At 36.6% G+C, this 19,085-nt stretch overlaps 2 protein-coding genes across 5 annotated transcripts in view; one reads left to right on the top strand and one right to left on the bottom strand.

Moving 5' to 3' along the window:
- The window catches only part of atf6 (activating transcription factor 6), a 31,330-nt gene extending 19,546 nt beyond the window's left edge, over positions 1 to 11,784 (top strand). The window contains exons 13-16 of one of the 2 annotated variants that reach the window (XM_043219300.1): positions 585 to 655; positions 1,727 to 1,838; positions 5,806 to 5,890; positions 10,153 to 11,784. In XM_043219300.1, coding sequence (XP_043075235.1) covers positions 585 to 655; positions 1,727 to 1,838; positions 5,806 to 5,890; positions 10,153 to 10,355 — 471 coding nt within the window. In that variant the 3' untranslated portion in view covers positions 10,356 to 11,784. Of the gene's footprint in view, positions 1 to 581; positions 656 to 1,726; positions 1,839 to 5,805; positions 5,891 to 10,152 lie in introns of both variants that reach the window. The other variant, XM_043219299.1, reaches the window with a different exon arrangement.
- olfml2ba (olfactomedin-like 2Ba) lies at positions 10,770 to 18,800 on the bottom strand. Of its 3 annotated transcripts, none has more exons than XM_043219297.1 (8): positions 18,322 to 18,800; positions 17,080 to 17,343; positions 16,837 to 16,944; positions 16,592 to 16,759; positions 15,695 to 15,878; positions 14,447 to 15,466; positions 13,542 to 13,718; positions 10,770 to 13,470 (listed from the first exon to the last, which is right to left on the bottom strand). In XM_043219297.1, exons 1-8 carry the CDS (start codon positions 18,475 to 18,477, stop codon positions 12,851 to 12,853), a joined length of 2,697 nt encoding a protein of 898 aa, XP_043075232.1. In that variant the 5' UTR covers positions 18,478 to 18,800; the 3' UTR covers positions 10,770 to 12,850. The 3 variants fall into 3 exon arrangements, with proteins under 3 accessions (XP_043075232.1, XP_043075231.1, XP_043075233.1); XM_043219296.1 differs by having other exon boundaries at positions 14,447 to 15,469; positions 18,322 to 18,795; XM_043219298.1 differs by having other exon boundaries at positions 14,447 to 15,469; positions 17,080 to 17,272; positions 18,322 to 18,456.
- Between the last annotated feature and the right edge of the window lie 285 nt (positions 18,801 to 19,085).

Raw genomic sequence — 19,085 nt, 5'->3', positions numbered from 1 at the left:
TGGGAAACTGCTTTGACAGACACAAGCTTACACACAGATCCACTGATAGCCATTTTCCACAGATAGGTTCCCATCGCCCAATTTGGAATCCTTCCATGCATTTCCACCACATTAAAGACTTTCAGGTCAGGAAAAATCTCCAACCTGGTGGTCTCAAACGGGAACTTTTAACTCCAGAAAAATAATGTCCTCACCATAAACAACAAAAACAACTCCAAGAAAACAAAACTAGATTGCTTCCACTATTATGCTCCGGTACCACCACATTGTTTGCTTTCCGTCACCAGGATCGAGGCTCTATGTAAATACTGTCACGCAGGGTGCTGAGATGTTGGGTGATTGAAGATGGATGGGTTTGTTGACGGATGGCTGTTTCCAAGATTCTGTACACTATCCACACAGAGCACACAACTAAACAAGTTCAGGGAGAGATGCTGTTTATCAGCATAACACACAATGACAGGAGCTCAAGTGCAGAGATATAAAAGCGAATGTGAACTCGTGCACGTTTCCATGTGTTTTACTGTGCGTGGTTTATCAAATCGGTTAAAGGAAGTGACATTTTTGTTTTCTTTGTTTAGCAGAAAGCAGCAGATAAACGGGCTGAAGTACCACAGATTACAACACAGATCCAGTACACAGATTCCTCTGAAAAGTAAGTTGTGTGAATTTCTTACGCCATCCAGGCCTGTATATAAAAACTGTATATTTAGTTCCAGAGAGTCAGTCATTGGTTATTGAGTCTGCTGTTTTGGATTAGTCCTGCAAAGCCTTTTTCATGGGGCATTTGCTTATGTGTAAAAATATTTGTCTAATTATTTATAATGCAAACATTGTGTAAATGTTGTAATGTTCACTGACGTGCGTTCTGAGAAACGGTCAAAGGACAATTTGAATTTATTTATTACAAGTTTGAAGCCCAATTCATGATCTGCAAAAGTCGGAGGTAGGTTTTGCAAAAGATAGTGTAGTGTAGAGCTACGGAATGTGATTACAGATTTCTTTCTTTTTATTTTTTTGGTTTTTTTAGGTAATTTCAGTCATGCTTGAGGGCTGTTTCAAACTATGCCACACGTAATTCGATTTCTTTTCTCATCTTTTTGTGACGTCACAAAAGATTTCAAACTGCACCCACTTTCAAAATCAGTCTTATCAGTTCCAGATGTGTAAAATCAAGTCACCTGAAAACGTCACATTACAGTACAATGAATTAAGAATGGCTTTCCTGTTGACTCAAAACCTATCCCGGGTTAGACGCAGACATATCCTCCTGCATGTCTTTTTGTTTGTTTTTCATTTGTTTTATCTTTTTATTTAGTTTTTTTTGGGTGAGCCACTTGCCGTCCCTCAGGGTAAATCATATTTCTGGCTGCTGTAGTTAGGCTGACCTCAGCAGTGCATTGGGCCAGAAATCAAAATGGCTGTCATTCCATTGCTTCACACTGACAACCGGGGAAAAGGCCACATTCACACAGGAAAGAAAATGTTTTATCAAGAGATTCGTGAGAACTGTAATTAGACTTTTCACTTGCTCTGGGTTACATGGTATTTTATTACTGTAGGTATGCAGAGTAAATTCGATACAGCTTTTTGAAACGAACATAAGCTGTGTGTATAAAATTTCTCTTATTTTTTTCTTTTTTACCCGCACCAATAGCATAACAAGCGCATGCAGTTGCTATCAATGGCAAAACGAGTGTAAAAAGTGTTTGTGTTCTGTTTTCAGGACTCCCAGCAGCGAGCTGCAGGTGTATTACGCCCCTCGCCGCACTTACAATGACTTCTTTGATGAACTCAACAGAAGAGGGGACACGTTCTATGTGATCTCTTTCCGCCGGGTAAGTTGACCTCCCCGTCTATCTGCTTTTTATCTGCCTGTGGCCACACACGGATGTGGTTAATTGGTTTTAGAGCCCACACAGCATCATAAAGGGACACTTGAGACTCTTCCACCTTAATGGCATGTCAGAGAATCTTCTAGCATGTGTTAGATCTTGGGAGGTCTTTTAAAAACTTCAGTTTTTTTTCAGTTTGTAAACGATTATTCTTGCACAACATGGTTCTTGTAATACCAACTCCATTAGTATCTCGATGATATTCAAATAAATATATACAAGCTAACAAGCTGATCTTTGGGAGGGGGGGTTTCACCTGTATAAAGTATAATAAAAATAATTATATTACAAAATGTATTGCACTAATGATGCTGTCTGCTAGGTTTGAGGACAATAATAAATTAACACTTTTATTTGACCAGTATGCATGTAATTAAAGGAGACAAAGATGTATAATGTTGCAAAACAAATGCTTTTTTTATCATCGATAAGAAGATGAGCAGCAAATCGGGACTTTACTGTGCAGCTTCTGAATATTGCTTATTAACAATATTGCAGCTTATGAATTTAACTGTGAAATGTGCTACAAATGTTCTATTCCTACTACATTTAGCAATGAACTTCTGAGTTTGACATTCTCGGGGCATTTATGATTCAGTGTCTGCACAACCGAACAATTACTCTGTGGGTCTTGCCAAAGTTTGTGAGATTCATGGCATAGAATCATTCAGATCTATTCAAGAGATTTGTTTGAGGCTGTTCGCACTTTTTGTTATTATTTTTGGGCTCGTGTGCATCATTTCTTTGCTGTAACCACTTTGCTGTTAGCATTATTTATTGTTAGTGTTTTAAATGTCAGTATCACGAACACAATACACAATACATACAAAAAGTGAGCTGTGATTTGGCTATTTTAGTGCACAGTTATGGTTTGTTTTATATTTAAAACACTTTATTTTAGTCCCTTATTTGCACTGCTAGTTTTCATCTTTGGGAAAGACGAAAAGACTTTAGTCAGCTAAGAATTATTCAGATGACTCAGGCCTAATTTTTTGTGCACATGTTCATGATCTCAAGCTGGGTGTCATTTAGTGCCAGACTGTATTTGTAGTAATCTGGTCATTTTTTGCTGTCTAATTGCACATAACTCATCAGTTCCTTCCTTATTCTTTGTATGTTTAATCTTGTCCCCTATACTCCCAGTACCTGTTTTTGATTATTCACTCAGAAGATGTGAATAATATTGGCCGACATATATGAAAAAGAATCTTAAATCTCTTTAGTTACGAAGAGAACATCGGATAGGCATATCCACATTTAGACGAACCACAGTGGCCCAAAACAAAAAAGCTAAATTGGTGTAATGAAACATTTTACCGGTTTGCATGGGATGTGAGAGTAAATGGTTATCAATTTCTCTTTTCATCTTGATTTTTTTTCTTTTTTTTTCTTTTTAATGGCAAACAGTTCTTCACTTTCTTTTTTTTTTGTTTGTGAAACTTAAACAAAGAAATGACTCATGTCAGTGACTCATAATCAGAAAATAAAGATGTTTTTGTAGCAGTTTTGCCAACTGCTTGTCCCCCATTTTTTCCAAACTAAACTTGATTTAAAGACTCAAAAATCAAAGTTGTCTTTTTGTTTTTTGTTCATTAATCTCAACCAAACAAAATGAGTCCCATCATAGATGGGTTGAGCCAGAAGATATTTGATTGGTTTAGTCATATTCGGACACGGCCCTGTTTTATGTTTGGTTAAGTTTGTAGATTTATCCAGTCTTTTGGGGAGTTAGACTTTCACAGCATTAACTCGGCTCCTCCAGAAACTTCCTCAGATGTTACCTAAAAAAAAGTCAAAGCTTAACATAAAGTTGCAATTCTAGCCATCGAAATGCATTAACCTCCAATATATGACATTGTTTAGTAATAGACGGATTAAAATAACTTCTTGTTTTGGACCCTAAGTTTTCTTTTGAAGAAAAAAAATATTGTAGAAAACCTCAGAAGTATAATATATTGGTATTAGTATTGCTGTTTATCTTAAAATACCTTTATTGAGAGATAAAGAGAAAGAATTCAGTTAAATAATGTTTAAAATAATAATTTCTATTTTCTTGTTTTTGTTGATTGTTTCAGTAAAAAATGAGAGCATCAAAACATCACTGATGTATTTTGTTTCCTAGGTTGCGTTTTGATTTGAGATTTTTGCTTGTCCTGTTTTGTTTTTCTTTTCTCCCTTCATGTGAGTGCCCTGCATCTCTTTCTGGACTGTGTTTGCAGTCTAATAGTGTTTATTTCATTGTTCTATTGAGCCAAGCTCTCTGATCTCCTGAGTTGTTTCAAACTTTTAAACTGTTTCCATTGTCATCCTCTTGTAAGCCGATCGTAATATCCTTTCCTTGCAGCTCCCTTTGAGCCTATCACACCTCAAAGTTGGCGCAAATTCATATCTGTCTGATGAGATTAGTATTCCTCATCTCATACTCCAGTCACTTAACCTTTTGCTCTTTTATTTCACTCTCTTTTTCCACCTTCCCTCTCACCGGCTCTAGAATTGCGCCCACTGGTTTCAGAGATGTTCAAGGTCACCTGCTGGACACAAAGAAAGAACTTGGCAACTGCTAAAAAAATAAGCCAGTATAAGGTGTAACACAAATGTTGTAATCTTTGTGATATTTAATGACATCTTTGACGTGGCAAGCACATCTTTTTAATCAGGAACAGGACTGAACACCCAAAAGTAAAACTTTTGTCTTCATTTACTTACCACGAGGGTTATGTGGGTCTTAAAAGGTTTTAATAAATCTTAATTCAGCCTTGAATTCAATTTGGACAGTTGAATTGGAAAAAAACAAAGTTCTCAAGAACAACACCGCTTTCTGTAGTATTATCAGAATGTACAGTACAAATTGTCTGTTTATTCAATCATTCTACTGGTCAGGAACAAGCATTAAACCTTAAAAAGTCATTTAGATCTCTTGGGAGTAGCAAAATGTTGCCAATTCAACTCATTGTATGCTCCTTTGACATTTACATTTAAATATTATGTATTGTGTTGCCTATTGTGTTCCTTCAGTATTTTAGTATTAGTCTCAAAAGAGTCAAAAATCTTCAATTAAACCTGAAAACTGTTAAAAAGGCCATTTTATTGAATGGGGAGCTTGACTCAAGAACTGAAAATAATACTGATTTGGAATGACATTAAGACGTTTAATTTAATTGCAGAATTTTTCATTTGGGTAAACTGTTTGAGTTCCTGCACATCTTTAGTACAGTGACAACAGATGGTATTAAGCTCAAACACATTTGCTGAAAAAAATGTCACAAATCTATCACCAGTTTCGCATCCATAGCACAGACATGAGTGTTATTATAATCTCATGCTCGTGGGCTTTCCTTTCCATATGGTTTCTGTCTTCAACAAGTGTGTGTCCTGACTGGAGAATGTCTCCAATTGGTACAACTGAGTTGTGTTCTTTGACAGATTTCTGGTCTGATTCTAGAAGTGTTAAATAATAATCTTCAAAAATCAGTTTGCTTGCACTGAACAAACTGTCTGCTTTCTTCAGCGAATGTTAATTTATATGTGCATCAGAACCTAAACATTTGGGAACATGGGGAAAAAAAATTATAGTGGCCTTTAAGCAAAAATATTAAACGGCACAACCGCTTTGTCCATTTAATATTAATAGAGGTTATTAAGCACCAAATCAGAATATTAAAATGATTTCTGAAAAAACATGCAACACTGAAGACTGGAGTAATGTAACAGTATTTAATTTTTTACTGCTTTTTTTTTTTTTTTTTTTTTTAATAGTGTCTCACTTTCCATCACAGTTAGACTTTTTCAGCAACCAAATTGATGCTACACTTAAATAGTGACCTGAGCAATTTACCAATGTCCTCAGCAATGTAATAAACTGCATGTGTTTTTTGTGTCTGTCTGATGGCTGTTCCTCTTTTGCTCACAGGATCACCTCCTTCTTCCCGCCACCAACCACAATAAAGGCAGCCGCCCCAAGATGTCTGTGGTCCTGCCAGCTATGAATTACAATGGTAAGAGAAAAGAATCGTTTTCTAATGAACTGTCATGCTAATAAAAATCATTATTCCTTAAATTTATGTTAAATCTTGCCTTTATTGTGTTGATTTTGACTTTGTATTTATCCAAAACCTTTGCTGTGGGGGGCATTATTGCATATTCCATTTTTGTTTTATGAATTTAGTATAAAAAAAGAGACGTATTCATACGTGACTAATACATTTTTGTTTTTTGTGTCACACAATGAGCAATGCTTCTTAAGTTTCCTTGTTAAGTTAAACTTGGAAAGAAACCTGTTTTTTTTTTTGACTGGCAAAATAGATCTCGTTTGATATTTCAACACTCATCCTACACTCAAAACCACCATAGCCCAGACTTGCCCTGTTCTCAGACCGTTGCAGTTTATGACTGTGAGCTAATGAGATCACAGTCAGATCCTTGTCCTTAAAACCAGAATGGTGTCTCCACTCACAGCAGGCCTGCAGCCTCTGATTACAAAGCTGCTGGGTGAGAATGTTCCACTCAGAGTCTTGACAGGGGACCTGCACAAAAGAGCTCCCAGAGTTAATGACACATTAATGAGCCCTGCAGGAGACTGAGTTCTAGCATCTGATTGATTTGTGTACTTTGTGTGTTAATTTATTCACTATGTCATAGTATTTTTAAATCATTTGCATTCATATTAATATTATACTTCCTATAATTTAAATGTATAATTTAATAATTTACTATAATTGTAATATTACAGTAGTAATATGATAAATCGGCAATTATTGATAATAAATAAAGACTAAGGCTTTTTGTATGTTCTTATGAAGGTCAAAGAGAGAACTGTTTAGAAATGTTATGATTGTCATTTCTGTGTCCAAATGTCTATGGATGATCCGAGTATCAGATTATATTAGCCCATATTGAACTCAAGAAGGGAAATGTGATATACTGACCTTGCAGTGTGAAGTGTAGTGTCTTGTGAGAGCTTAACAGAGTAGTGAACAATTCTATCTGTTAAAAAAACATGTTAAAGTTCTCTTAATGCAAGAACCCATTATGGTGTTAGGTTTTAGGGCAACTTTGAAAGGGTTTAATTCACTTTAAATGCTAACTAGTATAGTAATCTCAGTTGCTTTATTTGAGTCTCTATTCCAGTGTATGCAGTCATGAGAATAATCGCAGATAAAAGGTCGGTTTGCAAACCTGTTTTTATACGGATTGAAATCTTTCAGACCGGTCACCAGGTGTGCAAACTGTTTTAAGTTATAGAGCCACAGCCGATGTAACTGTGAAAAAGAGAAGTATTAGGAAGCAGGGTTAAAAAGAAAAAAAAGTCTCCAAAAATGAGGGCATGTGCTTACGTTGTTTAATGACAAGAATAAACATTTCTAGTTGCTATGTGCGTGAGCTTGTGTGAGAATGCGACGTCTGGGAAGAGCTTGATCTTGTAATTGACGTACACAGTCTGCGATTAGTTGTGCAGTTTGCACACCACCTCGACAGAAAACAAGAAACCTGACATATTTTAAAGATCTTAGACTTTTTTTTTATGTAACCCAAATGTAATATTCTCTCTTGCGAGGACGGACGAGCAGAGTATGCTCTGCATGAGTTTTTTTTTCTGTCTCCATCCTGTGTTGATTTAAAAATGCATGTTGAAAGTTGGGTTTCACATGGTTTCATTAAAACGGCAACTTTTGGACAACTGCGAACAGAAGTCTAGTTTTTGAAATTGCCCCCAGCTGATTCCGTTTCCAGCTTGTGTTTTGGGGTCGGGTGTTTTCCACAGCATGTGATGCTTGGGTAGAAGAAAAACCTTTGTTATTCATCAGCGTTTTCAAGGTGGTTGATTTCTGTCTTGAAAACAACTTGAATAACAAAACAATATATATTTTTTTTCTTCATCAATTTTATGTTTGGTTTGGAAACTATTGTTGCAGTGCCTGGCAGTGTCAGTACATATATTATCTGTTCTCGTTCGCTATCTTCCCTGTGGGAGTTCTGAGTCAGCTTTATAATCGTTTGTGAATGTTGGAGATGATGATCATCATCATATTCCCTTTTCTTTGTTTGTTTGTGCACTGAACACATTTCGAAATCATATCATGATCATTTTTGCTCTTTCGGTCCTAGGCGTTGGTTTACAGGCAAAAGCCTAGTGAAAAAAGCAAAATTAAAAAATGTTCAGCCAAAAATGGACACAAAAAGAGAATTTGTCTAGTTCATAGTGAAAATACAAGTCTTTTGAAGTCGTACTATAGCTTTAAATTTCCTGAAATGTCAGAAAAGATATTGATTTACTCATAATCTAGTCGTTACCTCAAGAACCACTGATCAATGAGTCTTGAAACCAAATGATCGTTAGTTTAAAGTAGTTTTTTATTAATGACCTGGTGTATCTGTTTCATGAATAATTCGTATTGAATCAAAGTATGAGTTCTCATTTTACATTTGGTTAATTCTTTTGTTTTTGGACATCTTAAACTGTCAGTTACGGGGGAAAGTGAGTTTGGCTGGAATCTCAAAGCTTCACAACCACAGCCTCATCAGGAATTTACCCTTGAGTCCACATGTTGCCTTAATCAGTATTTTAAATGGCGTTTGGAAAGTCGGGCACGGTACCAGACATATCTAAAGGGAATTCACCTAACGAAAAGACTTCTGTGAGAATGGAAAATGACATTTCTGACATATTGGAAACTTAGTGTATATATAGGATGGAGAAGATTGTATTTTAATATGCGATGACGTGTACAGCTCAGCAGTTCGGTGTCATTTTAGTGCTTGCAGTGAAATACAGTGAGATGATTGCTGTAACCCATCATCTATGATGATTTCTGCAGCACTGCTGAGGTTTTTTCTTTTTTTTTAAGCACCTGTGAAAATACACATTTTGTGAGATATTGAAATTTTATCCCATAACATCGACTGTTCAGTGGTGCATTAGAGATAGATCGGGAAGATTTTGGTTTCAGGAACAGACCCTGACAGTTGGGTTTACTATAAATCGCTGGTTTTGAGTTCATGATTGTGGGTGTGCGGCTGAAGGTCTCTTAGTCTGGGATGCGTAAATGTATTCACCAGTTAAGGCTGGAAAAGCGCTTTAGATTGACCTACCGTGATGCTCTCCAGCCTATAAAGTTTTTATCAGTGCTGGAGCGCAAGTCTGCCGTAAAAGTTATTTTTCTGCCGCCCATATGCTGTGCGTGTATGTGAAGTATAGAAAGCTGTCCAAATAGAAGATAGACCATTGAACATCTGTAGTGAGTGTAAACCATCATGCTTTTAATGGTTCCTTACAAAACGAGTGCTTTTATGAGTTTGTCAAAACATGTGAAATTAGGTCACGGCCTGACCTTTGCTTCCAGGGAATAAGGATGATGGGGCATCCCACTGTGTTAGTAAAACCAAAGCTAGATCTGTATTATCACATATTTTAGAACACAAGCTGGTACCAGTAGATTTGGTAGTAAATGTGTTATTGCTATTTAACCTTTGTATGGTACTGCAATATTATTATTATTATTATTTTATTATTATTATTATTATTATTATTATTTTAATTTATAATTTCTCTTCTGTATTATCTTATTACTTTTTTAAAAAAATAATTATTGTAGTTTTTAACTATTCAAGGTTTCTTTAATGTTGCTTTCAACCTTTTATGATCCCTACATTTATGGAAAACCTGGAAATTGCCAATATTTTAAAATTTAGGTTCCAGGCCTAGAAAATCATACGTAAAAAATTTTGGGTTTGTAAGATGATTAGTAAGTTCAAATATAATATTAGGTTGTATTTATTACGTCAAAAATGGTGTAGAAAAAAAATTATTATTATAATAACTCAAGATATTTTAAAAAGTGATTTATTCCTGCTATGGCAAAGATTCATTTTTAGCAGCCTTTATTTCAAGTCCCATATTCCTTCAGAATTGTAATATTCTGATTTGATGCTTAATAATTTTTTTTTTTTTTTTTTTTTTTTTTTTTTATGAGTCAACAGTGTCATCATCTGTTGTGTTGACTGCTATGTGAAGATGAAGGCCAGTGTTTGACTGACCTCTGTAAACCCTTTGTGTGAAAGAAGCTCAAACTTTTGAAATGCCTTTTCATAACCCCCACAGGCATCATCCTGCCATGTGAAGATAAAGGCCACCTGCACCTCTTTAAACCTTAGCATTACTTTCACAGAACTGAGATATTCCACCCGGCATATCACCTTTAGCATTTTTATATATTTACATTTTTAGTACTAATACATTGACTTTTGTGTCTCACCGCAGAGAGCATCATTAAAGACAAAGAGTTTGAGGTGATGATGCAGATCGACTGTGAAGTCATGGACACCAGGATACTCCACATCAAGTCTTCTACTATTCCACCCATCTTGCGGGTCAATCAGACAGACACAGACTCTTTCTATCACACGGCCCCCAACAACAACCAGCCGGCGGCCCCCGTCGGTGTCCTCATGGGTTCTTCTTAGTCTCAGCTATATACATCTTATCAATTTCGTTTTGTTTGGACTTACCTGTTTTTTCACCAACATCTGTTTTGTTACATAATAAGCATTTTGTTAATTTTTGTGACTTTTATTCTAGTGGCTAACCAGTATCTTGGCAGTCCACTACCAAATCACCAAGATACTTAACAATAGTCAAGAATTCCACTTGAAGGCACTTCTTCCAAACGCACCATGTAAGCCATTTAATACTGATAAGCCATTCAATACATTACAATCTTTATTACAGGATATTGATTTCACCAACAACAGGCATTTACACTTTATGCAAAGTGACTTGAGTTTGTTTGTGCTCTACCAGCTGAATTACAACGACTAGGTGCAGTCTGACTCGATTTATTGAACATTTTTCTGCTATATGTGGTAGCTGTCAAGGAGTTGTTTTTTTTTTTTTTTTTTTTTTTTTTTTTTTTGCACTTTGCTTGTTTATTAAAATGAATTCAAATGAATATTTATGAAGGTTTAATATTTGTACCAAGCTTGTTTTGGTAGACATTTAATGGTCGTGTTCAGCGACACATTTTTTTTTAATACCACTATCCTCAAACAAACTGCATTGTCAGCGAGTTTTGTTTTTCTGATTTATGATATTGCTATTGAATAGAAAAGTTAGAAGATTTATTATTTACGCTTGAGTCTATGTAATTGACTTTCCATTTGACTGATATTATTCAGGACGGTGCTGTAAATGTATATCGAAAAATATATATTTGAAAGTATTTAGATAATACTTCTGCTCTATGCTGGGTCTTTGAAGGGTAATCATTTTAGACTAATTCTAATTGGAATAGCAGTTTGGGGTTGGGGGTCTTATGCAACATCTGTCAGTTCATTTTAATGTGTTTCATGCCTCCGTGTTTTTCTTAGTGGCTTAATTGCACTTTAAATGAGGTGTGCTTGACATAAATACAGTTGTTAACATATTACTGGCTGTTCATTTGAAGTTGTAGAAAAGACCTAATTGTTATTTGTAATTTGTATCCCATCTGTCCTTGTTCACTGTATGTCTGTCTCTATTCTAGCTTATTTAGAAGTGCACTTGTTTCTTGTCCTGTTTAGGATGACGATTAGTCAATTATCAGTCAGTAATCTGTGTGATCGTTAGCTTATTCTTTCCCATCCGTCATCACCTTTACCGGAAAAAAAAAATATATTTAGAATTTTAGTTTTTAAACTCAACTCAGGTGAATCTTTGTCAAAATGTGGATGATTTATTAGTATTTTTAGTGAGAATTTCACATTTTGTCCTTGGCATCACAGTAGAATTGTCTCGTTTATTTTTCTTTCTGGCAGCGTTTTTGTTTTTTATATAATTAATTTCTGCATTTTCGCAAAGATTGATGGCGATGAAAGCCGTTTTGTTACAATGCAAAGAAATAAACACTGGACTCAAGGTCGTGGGTGATTCGTGTGCATCTTTTGTTTTTAGGACAGAGCCTTATGTCAGTCTGAGTTTGCTCTCTGAAATTGAAGGTTTGTGTAAATGTGGGGTCTGAGGCGCTGTAAAGTGCTGATTATAGGTCATTTCAAAGACTGGGGTAAACAGTGTTTTAGGGTTAAAGTATGGCTGATGTGTTTTGTTTGTCCGGATTTAGCTCTGCGGATCAAGGGGTTTACGGTGTAGCACTTTGCTCTCATCTACACTAAGTGACCAGTAAGATCTATGCTGATAACACACTTTCACTTGACATCTTTACTATGAAAGGACAACCGGAGCCAAATGTCTTATTTCAACCCATTTTATTGCAGCCGTTTTCTGAGATTTGAATTTCTTAAGTTCTAAAAGATGAAATGAAATTGCAATAAAATATGCATAAAAAGATTACATTGATAAAACGTATCAAACTTGTTGCTGAAACAAACAACACACTGAAAATGTGCCCAAAACACTGTCTACTCGTTTTACTGAAAAGATGCAATTGCAAATGTTTTTACAATTTAAAATTTTATCACATATGCGAGTGACAGCTCGTAAAATAAAAAAAAAACAGCTTTGCGATACGTTTGAAAATACGAATTGTATTTTTTACATTCATCGATCCAATGTTTTAGCTTTTATATTACAGTATATACAATGTATTCTACTGGATTTAAGAATACGATGCCTCAAAAACTCTGCTAGCCTTAGGAGAGGTATAGCTATAAACATTAAGAGGTTCATTTTCATAGTGCAAAAGCAAGCGACAATGTCTAAAGAAGTGGGCCTCAACGCAACCTGCAAAGCTTGTATAGCTGCAGCATTTGGGTGATCAGAAATCCCGTTAAGGAAGTTGCTTTTCTTGGTTTTCAGCATAAATGTAACAATATGGGTCAGTTTTTACATTTCGAAAACATAACGGCACATTAATAAGTACAATAAACTAAATGAAGTTAAGAAAAGCTGAGTGAACTGATCCACAATCCACTTGAACACGTTTACGGTTTATTCTACTTTGTGCAAAGGACGCACTTGCTCTGGTCTACAGTGGGTCTACATACGCAAACTGAATATTATACGTGACCTGATGTCCGTTATCCCAAGCGTACAGGACCCTCTCTTTAGGGTTGTAATCGATCTGAGTGATGTATGTATAGTTGTTGCTGAAAGGCAGGTGAGGGATCACCTGAGTGTTAGTGTGGGTGTCGAAGGCGTAGGACAAATTGGTGTCCTGCTGATTGTAGCTATCCGTCGCGTACAGAACGCCGCATACGATGAAGCAGTTGCCGTACCGATTGCGTCGAAGCCCGGTCCTCCACGTGGTTTCACGCTTCATGCTTAGATCAATGGGGTTCAGGCGGCTCAACACGATCATTTCCTGCAAGAAGCCTTCGTCGTCCAGCGCTGGGTAGATCACCCAAAGTCCGCTTTCGTCGACGGCCAGATCCATGTCAGAGTTTCCTCTCCATCTCCACTCGGACACGTCGTCATTATCGAACACCGCATCATGCAGCATGTTCCAGGCAGCCACGTAACGCAACCGTAGGTCGTACTTAATAATATCTCGAGAGAATGCGCGGTTGTAATAGAAAGAACCATTGTAGACCACGTGACCCGTGCCGATCCAGTTATAAGGCAGCTTGTAAGAATTGGTGAAGCGACCTTAATTAAAAAAAGACAAAACCAGTAAAATTGCTTATTTATAATGATTATCTGAAAAAAAAAGCCATTACCTTGTTTGAAGACCTCCATGTTGCGGAATTCGAGAAGGTTGTTGCCATAGTAATAGTTTGTGACATAGATCTTGTCATCTCGAGCCAGTGGATCCTTCATCCAAGCGCCCTCATTACGACCGTATGTATTGTGTGTGATGGGCTCTGAGATTGTGGCCAAAGTGTCTTTACACATTCCTGCAAACAAAACCCAGAATTATTTTGGTGTTTTATTAATTTTTGTGCCAAACCATGCAAACATTTTTTTTAAGTTTTATAGCTTCATCAGTTTAAAGGGATAGTTCACACTAAAATTTTTATTCTGTTGTTAATTACCCTAATTTTGTTGCAAAAACGTAAGACCTTTGTTCATCTTTTAAACATAAATAAAGATATTTTTGATTAAATATAAGATAGTAAGGAGAGTAGGATTTTAAACAGACATTATTCTTGTAGCTTCGTAAAACTGTGATTGAACCATTGAATGTCACATTTGAACTATTTCCTTACTATGTTTCTGGCTCTGGAAAGGTTTCAGTTGTGCTGCTGCCTTAAGATGGTCAAAAAGCTCATGGATTTCATAAAAATATATATATTTTTGTTCCAAAGATGAATGAAGGTCTTACAAGTTGAGTAATTAATGACAGAATTGTATTTTTTTTTTTTTTCCATCATCACTTAATGGAATAGTTCACCCATTTTTTATTATAATTAATTAGAATCATACTATTCGTAAAATATATATATTCACAATTTTTTTTTTTTTTTAAAAAATATTCCAAAAAAAGTAATTTTTTATACATTTTGCATAAACGTATACACATAATTCATTTACATTTATTTGAAAATTAATAATAAAATGATAACAAATAAACAATAATAACATAAAAAAATAATAATATAACAAGAACATCATAAAGCTATACCTGGCTTCTTTTGAGGTCCCTCCACCACTTTCTCTTTAACCAGAGTTTTTACAGCTTTCTCTCTTTCCATTTCTTCCGTTTCTACCGCTACCTCTTCCTCTTCATCCCAGCTTATGCTATATTTACGTTTACCAGGTTTGCTTGTGGTTGTAGTTGCCATTGTGGAAGTTTTTGTGGTGGTCATCACAGACGGCACTGAGGTCAATGTCTGTTTAGGAGTCATCTTGGGTAAGTGGGTAATTGAGCCTCTCTTGCTTTCAATGACATGAGGTGACATCACAGTGGTGGTAGCGGCTCTCGTCTGAGCAGTTGATCTCAACGAGCCTTCTGTGACCGTTATAGAGTCTGAATGAGGAGTTGGTGGTAATGATGTTATCCTCCTAAACGTGCTTTGAGTTAAACTCTCCATTGAAGGCGCTGAAGCATTTTCTTTCAGATTTTCCTTGGTAACAATTCCATTTTCTATCACAGGAGATACAGATGTTTTCTTTTCAACAGTCCCGTTGGTGGTAATCTCTGTCAGGGTTGGCTCTGCACCCACCACTTTAGCAGCAGCTGCTGTGACTGACTCATGTGTTTTTATGTGGCCCAGATTGGATGACCTGACCAGCATGTTTTGAGCTTGTCTTACAGATGGAGTTGAGGGCTCCTTGTTGCTTCCCTCCTTTTTTTTGATGATGGTTTGAGGTATAACATGCTCCTTGTGGATGGTGACCTTCAAATTATCCATCACAGCAGGTGTCTGTGTGGTTCTTTCATCTCCTGTAGAGTTGTTTGTGGTGGAACGACTGGTTTGAGTCTGAACGGATATTGGTTCAGTAGGCGTTTTAATTGGCAAAGCAGAGTCCAACAGTCCAGTAAATGGGGTTTGAAAGTCATCTCCCATTTTTGAGACTTCGCTCTTGGGTTTTGGGCGGACAGACCACGCTTTGATGACCGGCCTAAAGTGGCGAGCTTTGTGATGAAGAAGCTGCTCGTCAGCAAAGAGATCGATTGGGCTGTCACCGCTGTGATTTTCATCTACTGAAATGAAAAACGAAAAAAGAGCTTACACAGCAACCCCATTGAAGAACCAATTTAGGTTTTTGTAATCTAAAGAACTATTTTTGTTCAACATAAAAGTTGTATAGGTGTTAAGCTTATTCATGGAACCACAGTTACCAATAAAGAACATTTTTAAGAGTGCTTTTCCAAACTTCTCCATCCGGGATCTTTGAATGCAAATGGTGAAATCAAAGTTAAACTTACAGTTCTCCTCTGTGTCTGGCTCATCCACTGGGTCAGATTTATAGTATGTGATCCCCCTAACAATTATTTTCGGTTGCTTCTCCCTTCCTTGGCGCTCTTGTTCTTGCAAAGCTGCAACAGCCTTGTTTAGATCTGATCTGCTGCTCTTCAGGAGATCCCCCACAAACTTTTCCTCATATTTACTCTGTTAAGTACATCAGATGATACTGTGATAAAGCAGCCTTTGAGTTATGTAATAAAAAAATAAAAAAATAAATAAAATTCTGCCATTATTCTGCCATGAGCTTCTGTGTTTACCATGTGATGTGCTCTACATACATACTTAAGTCAATTATTGTTAACATATTAAAAAAACCCAGTTCATTATATAAAACAACTGTATTTTTTACTGAACTTGGATTAAACTGCTTGATTCATATACAGTAGATTTATTTTACAGTGCTTTCATGTTTTAAATGCCTGGACTTTCAGTGAAAGGGACAGAAATGTTTGGGATTTCATTAAAATACTTGTGCTATGAAGATTAGCCAGAGTCTAACAGATTTGGAATGACATCAGGGTGAGTAAATGCTGACAAGAATGAATTGTTTTGGTGAACTATCCTTTTATGGTATAGATCATCTGCTTTGGATCTCCAAGCTTATAGTCCAAGCTTTCTGGCTCTTTTCATGCCAGCTTATGTAAGAGTTGACAGTGGGATAAATTAGTGAGAGTTTCAAGTCACAACATGAGGTCACTTTTGACTCTGAGACAGCGATCCTAAGTAAATAAATAAACGCTCGCAGCAGGTGGGCCATTCCGCTTCGTGGCGTAACATAATGTTTGGATTGTTCCATTGCTACGTATTAGCCACGATACTTATGTAATTCAACATTTGTTTTAAATAGCACCTCCCACCTCTATGTGTTGAAAAGCAGCTGCCTCGTCATTCTGCTCCCTCAGACTGGTCCTCTTCTCCTGCGTTTGTGGAGGCAGTAGAGTCGTAGAAGAAGATGTGGGCGGCTGCGGATTTGGAGAGGTGCTGCTTGTGTTCGGCTTCTCCTCGGTCTGGTTGTTCAAAACCATCTGTCAACAATAAACCGCATTAATAATATGTTTAGCATAAGATACAAGATAGGAAAACAAACAAAAACACCACTTACTTTTTCTATTGTTTCCATGCGATCCAGAAGCTTTGCGGTGACCGAGTGCAGTTTTAATAGATCCATGCCATAGAAGGAACCCTCCAGCAATTCCAGTACAGTTGACAGCTGTAACGATGAAGTAAATTCCGTCATGGCAAGAGCTGGTTTTATTTAAGGGGTATGTAATGTTATGCATTCATATCCTGCCATATTCTGAACTTATTCTGGTCTATGAGATCCAACTGCAGATGATCTGGTCACCTTGATATTATCTTTCCCAGCCTGCTGCAGCTTCTTCAAGCGGAAGTCGCCCTCGCAGGGGTTTAAAGCCGACGGCGGCGCGACGCATGCACATTTGCAGTGGGGTCCTGAGGCGATGGTCTCCACCGTGTAGAAATCCTGAGGCGTCGCGTGACCGTCTCGAATCCGCTGGCACGCGCTCGCGCTCAGAGGTCTGACAACACATTTACAGCCACAGTCAGAGCCTTCCGAAAGCGCTTTCACTTTGTCATAATCACCCAGCAGCTACGAAGAAAAGAGGACGGATGCATTTTCCAGCCAGCCAGCTTTTTGCATTGTTTGTATATTGATGTGCATTTTAACGTTTATTAATGATTTTCAGTTACCATGTCTATTGTTTTGTTTCTGGCACATTTTTGAGTAACTTTCATTAACAACATTAACAAATTTAGCCTATCTAAATTAAAAAAAATATGCGAATTGCACTGTTTTAAAAGGCTTGTGTTGGTAACACTTTGCTATAAGATGTCCTTGTTACACATGTACTTTCTATTCCTAGCAATAAGTATGCATAGCCTAATTACATGCAACTAACCCCAAACCAACCCCAAACCATAAACCTATAGTTACATGTTGTCAATTAATATTAGCCTACTCACTTAAATGCATAATTACATTTTAACAAGGACCCGATGTTTTCCCAAGCCTAATTTTCTGTGCGTTTCACTGAACATATATATATATATATATATATATATATATATATATATATATATATATATATATATATATATATATATATATATATATATATATATATATATATATATATATATATATATATATATATATATTTTTTTAACAAAACACAATTGTACGTGATGCATGTGATATAAATCACTTTAATGCATTAAATAATTGTCAGAAATTTTATTTTCGTTTATTTTTGTTTCGTGTACGTCCGCTCCAGCATTCCATTATCGCCGGTCACTTTCTCGTGTCTATTCGCGACCGTGTATTCATGCTCTGAAATTAATTTTCTTTCAAATCTGTGCTATACGCCTATTTAAATAATATATATATATATATATATATATATATATATATATATATATATATATATATATATATATATATTAAACGCTATTCATATTTGAATTTACTTGAGAAACGCATACGTTAAGCATTACGACCGTCGATAAGTTATTAATGAAAGTTACTAATAAAGAAGCTACACAGACGTAACCGTATCGAGACTCTTACCTGACTTAATATATTTTCTTGATTGTCTCTTTCAACCTGCAAAGTGTCGTTCTGTTCATTCGTGTTCTCCACAAGCCGCTGGTGCGATTTCGGAGCGGCTGAAGCGAGGGCGAATGCCACGAGCCACAAAACGCACCAAATCCCCGTCGCAGTCATCGCGCGCAAGGTGTGTGGATTAATCCTGTTAAACGTGCGCCGGTGTAGCTCGCGCTCGCGGATCGGACTTTTTTTCCTCTTCAAAGACGACAAACAGTCAAACAGATCTCCATTCGCACTGCCCTCCAGGTGAAATGACCGAAACGGAATGAGGTTTTTTTGCAAAAGTCCAGAAGAGGTGAAGTCCAGATGAGGGCAGGTGCCCGGTCCTCAGCGTGAAACTGGTTTGAGGAGAAGCAGGAGTGACGTGACATTTGAGCTGAAACGAGAGGGCTGGATGGAGAGACGCACGCGGAACGTTGCGCGCACGCATCCATAGCAGCAAACGCTCACAGGAAAGCCAAAAAGGACCATGTCCAATGAATTTTATTTCTAGCCATAACTATGATTTTCTTTTAAGAAAGCAAGAAAGTAAATCCACATATAAAAAATATTATTCATAGCAAACTCCATTTTTAAACTATATGTGACCTTTATTAAAGTTATATAAATTATTTACGTGGAACATCGTAAATGCAGCTATATTGCCTAATAAAAAATATTTACATTGACAATACGGAGCTCACCTGAGCAATGACGGCATATTGAGTCAATGACCCCCAAATATT

This window comes from Puntigrus tetrazona, chromosome 20, assembly GCF_018831695.1.
Source record: "Puntigrus tetrazona isolate hp1 chromosome 20, ASM1883169v1, whole genome shotgun sequence".
NCBI lineage: Eukaryota > Metazoa > Chordata > Actinopteri > Cypriniformes > Cyprinidae > Puntigrus > Puntigrus tetrazona.
Note: the sequence above shows the minus strand (reverse complement) of the source record. Positions and strands in the feature narration are given on the sequence as shown.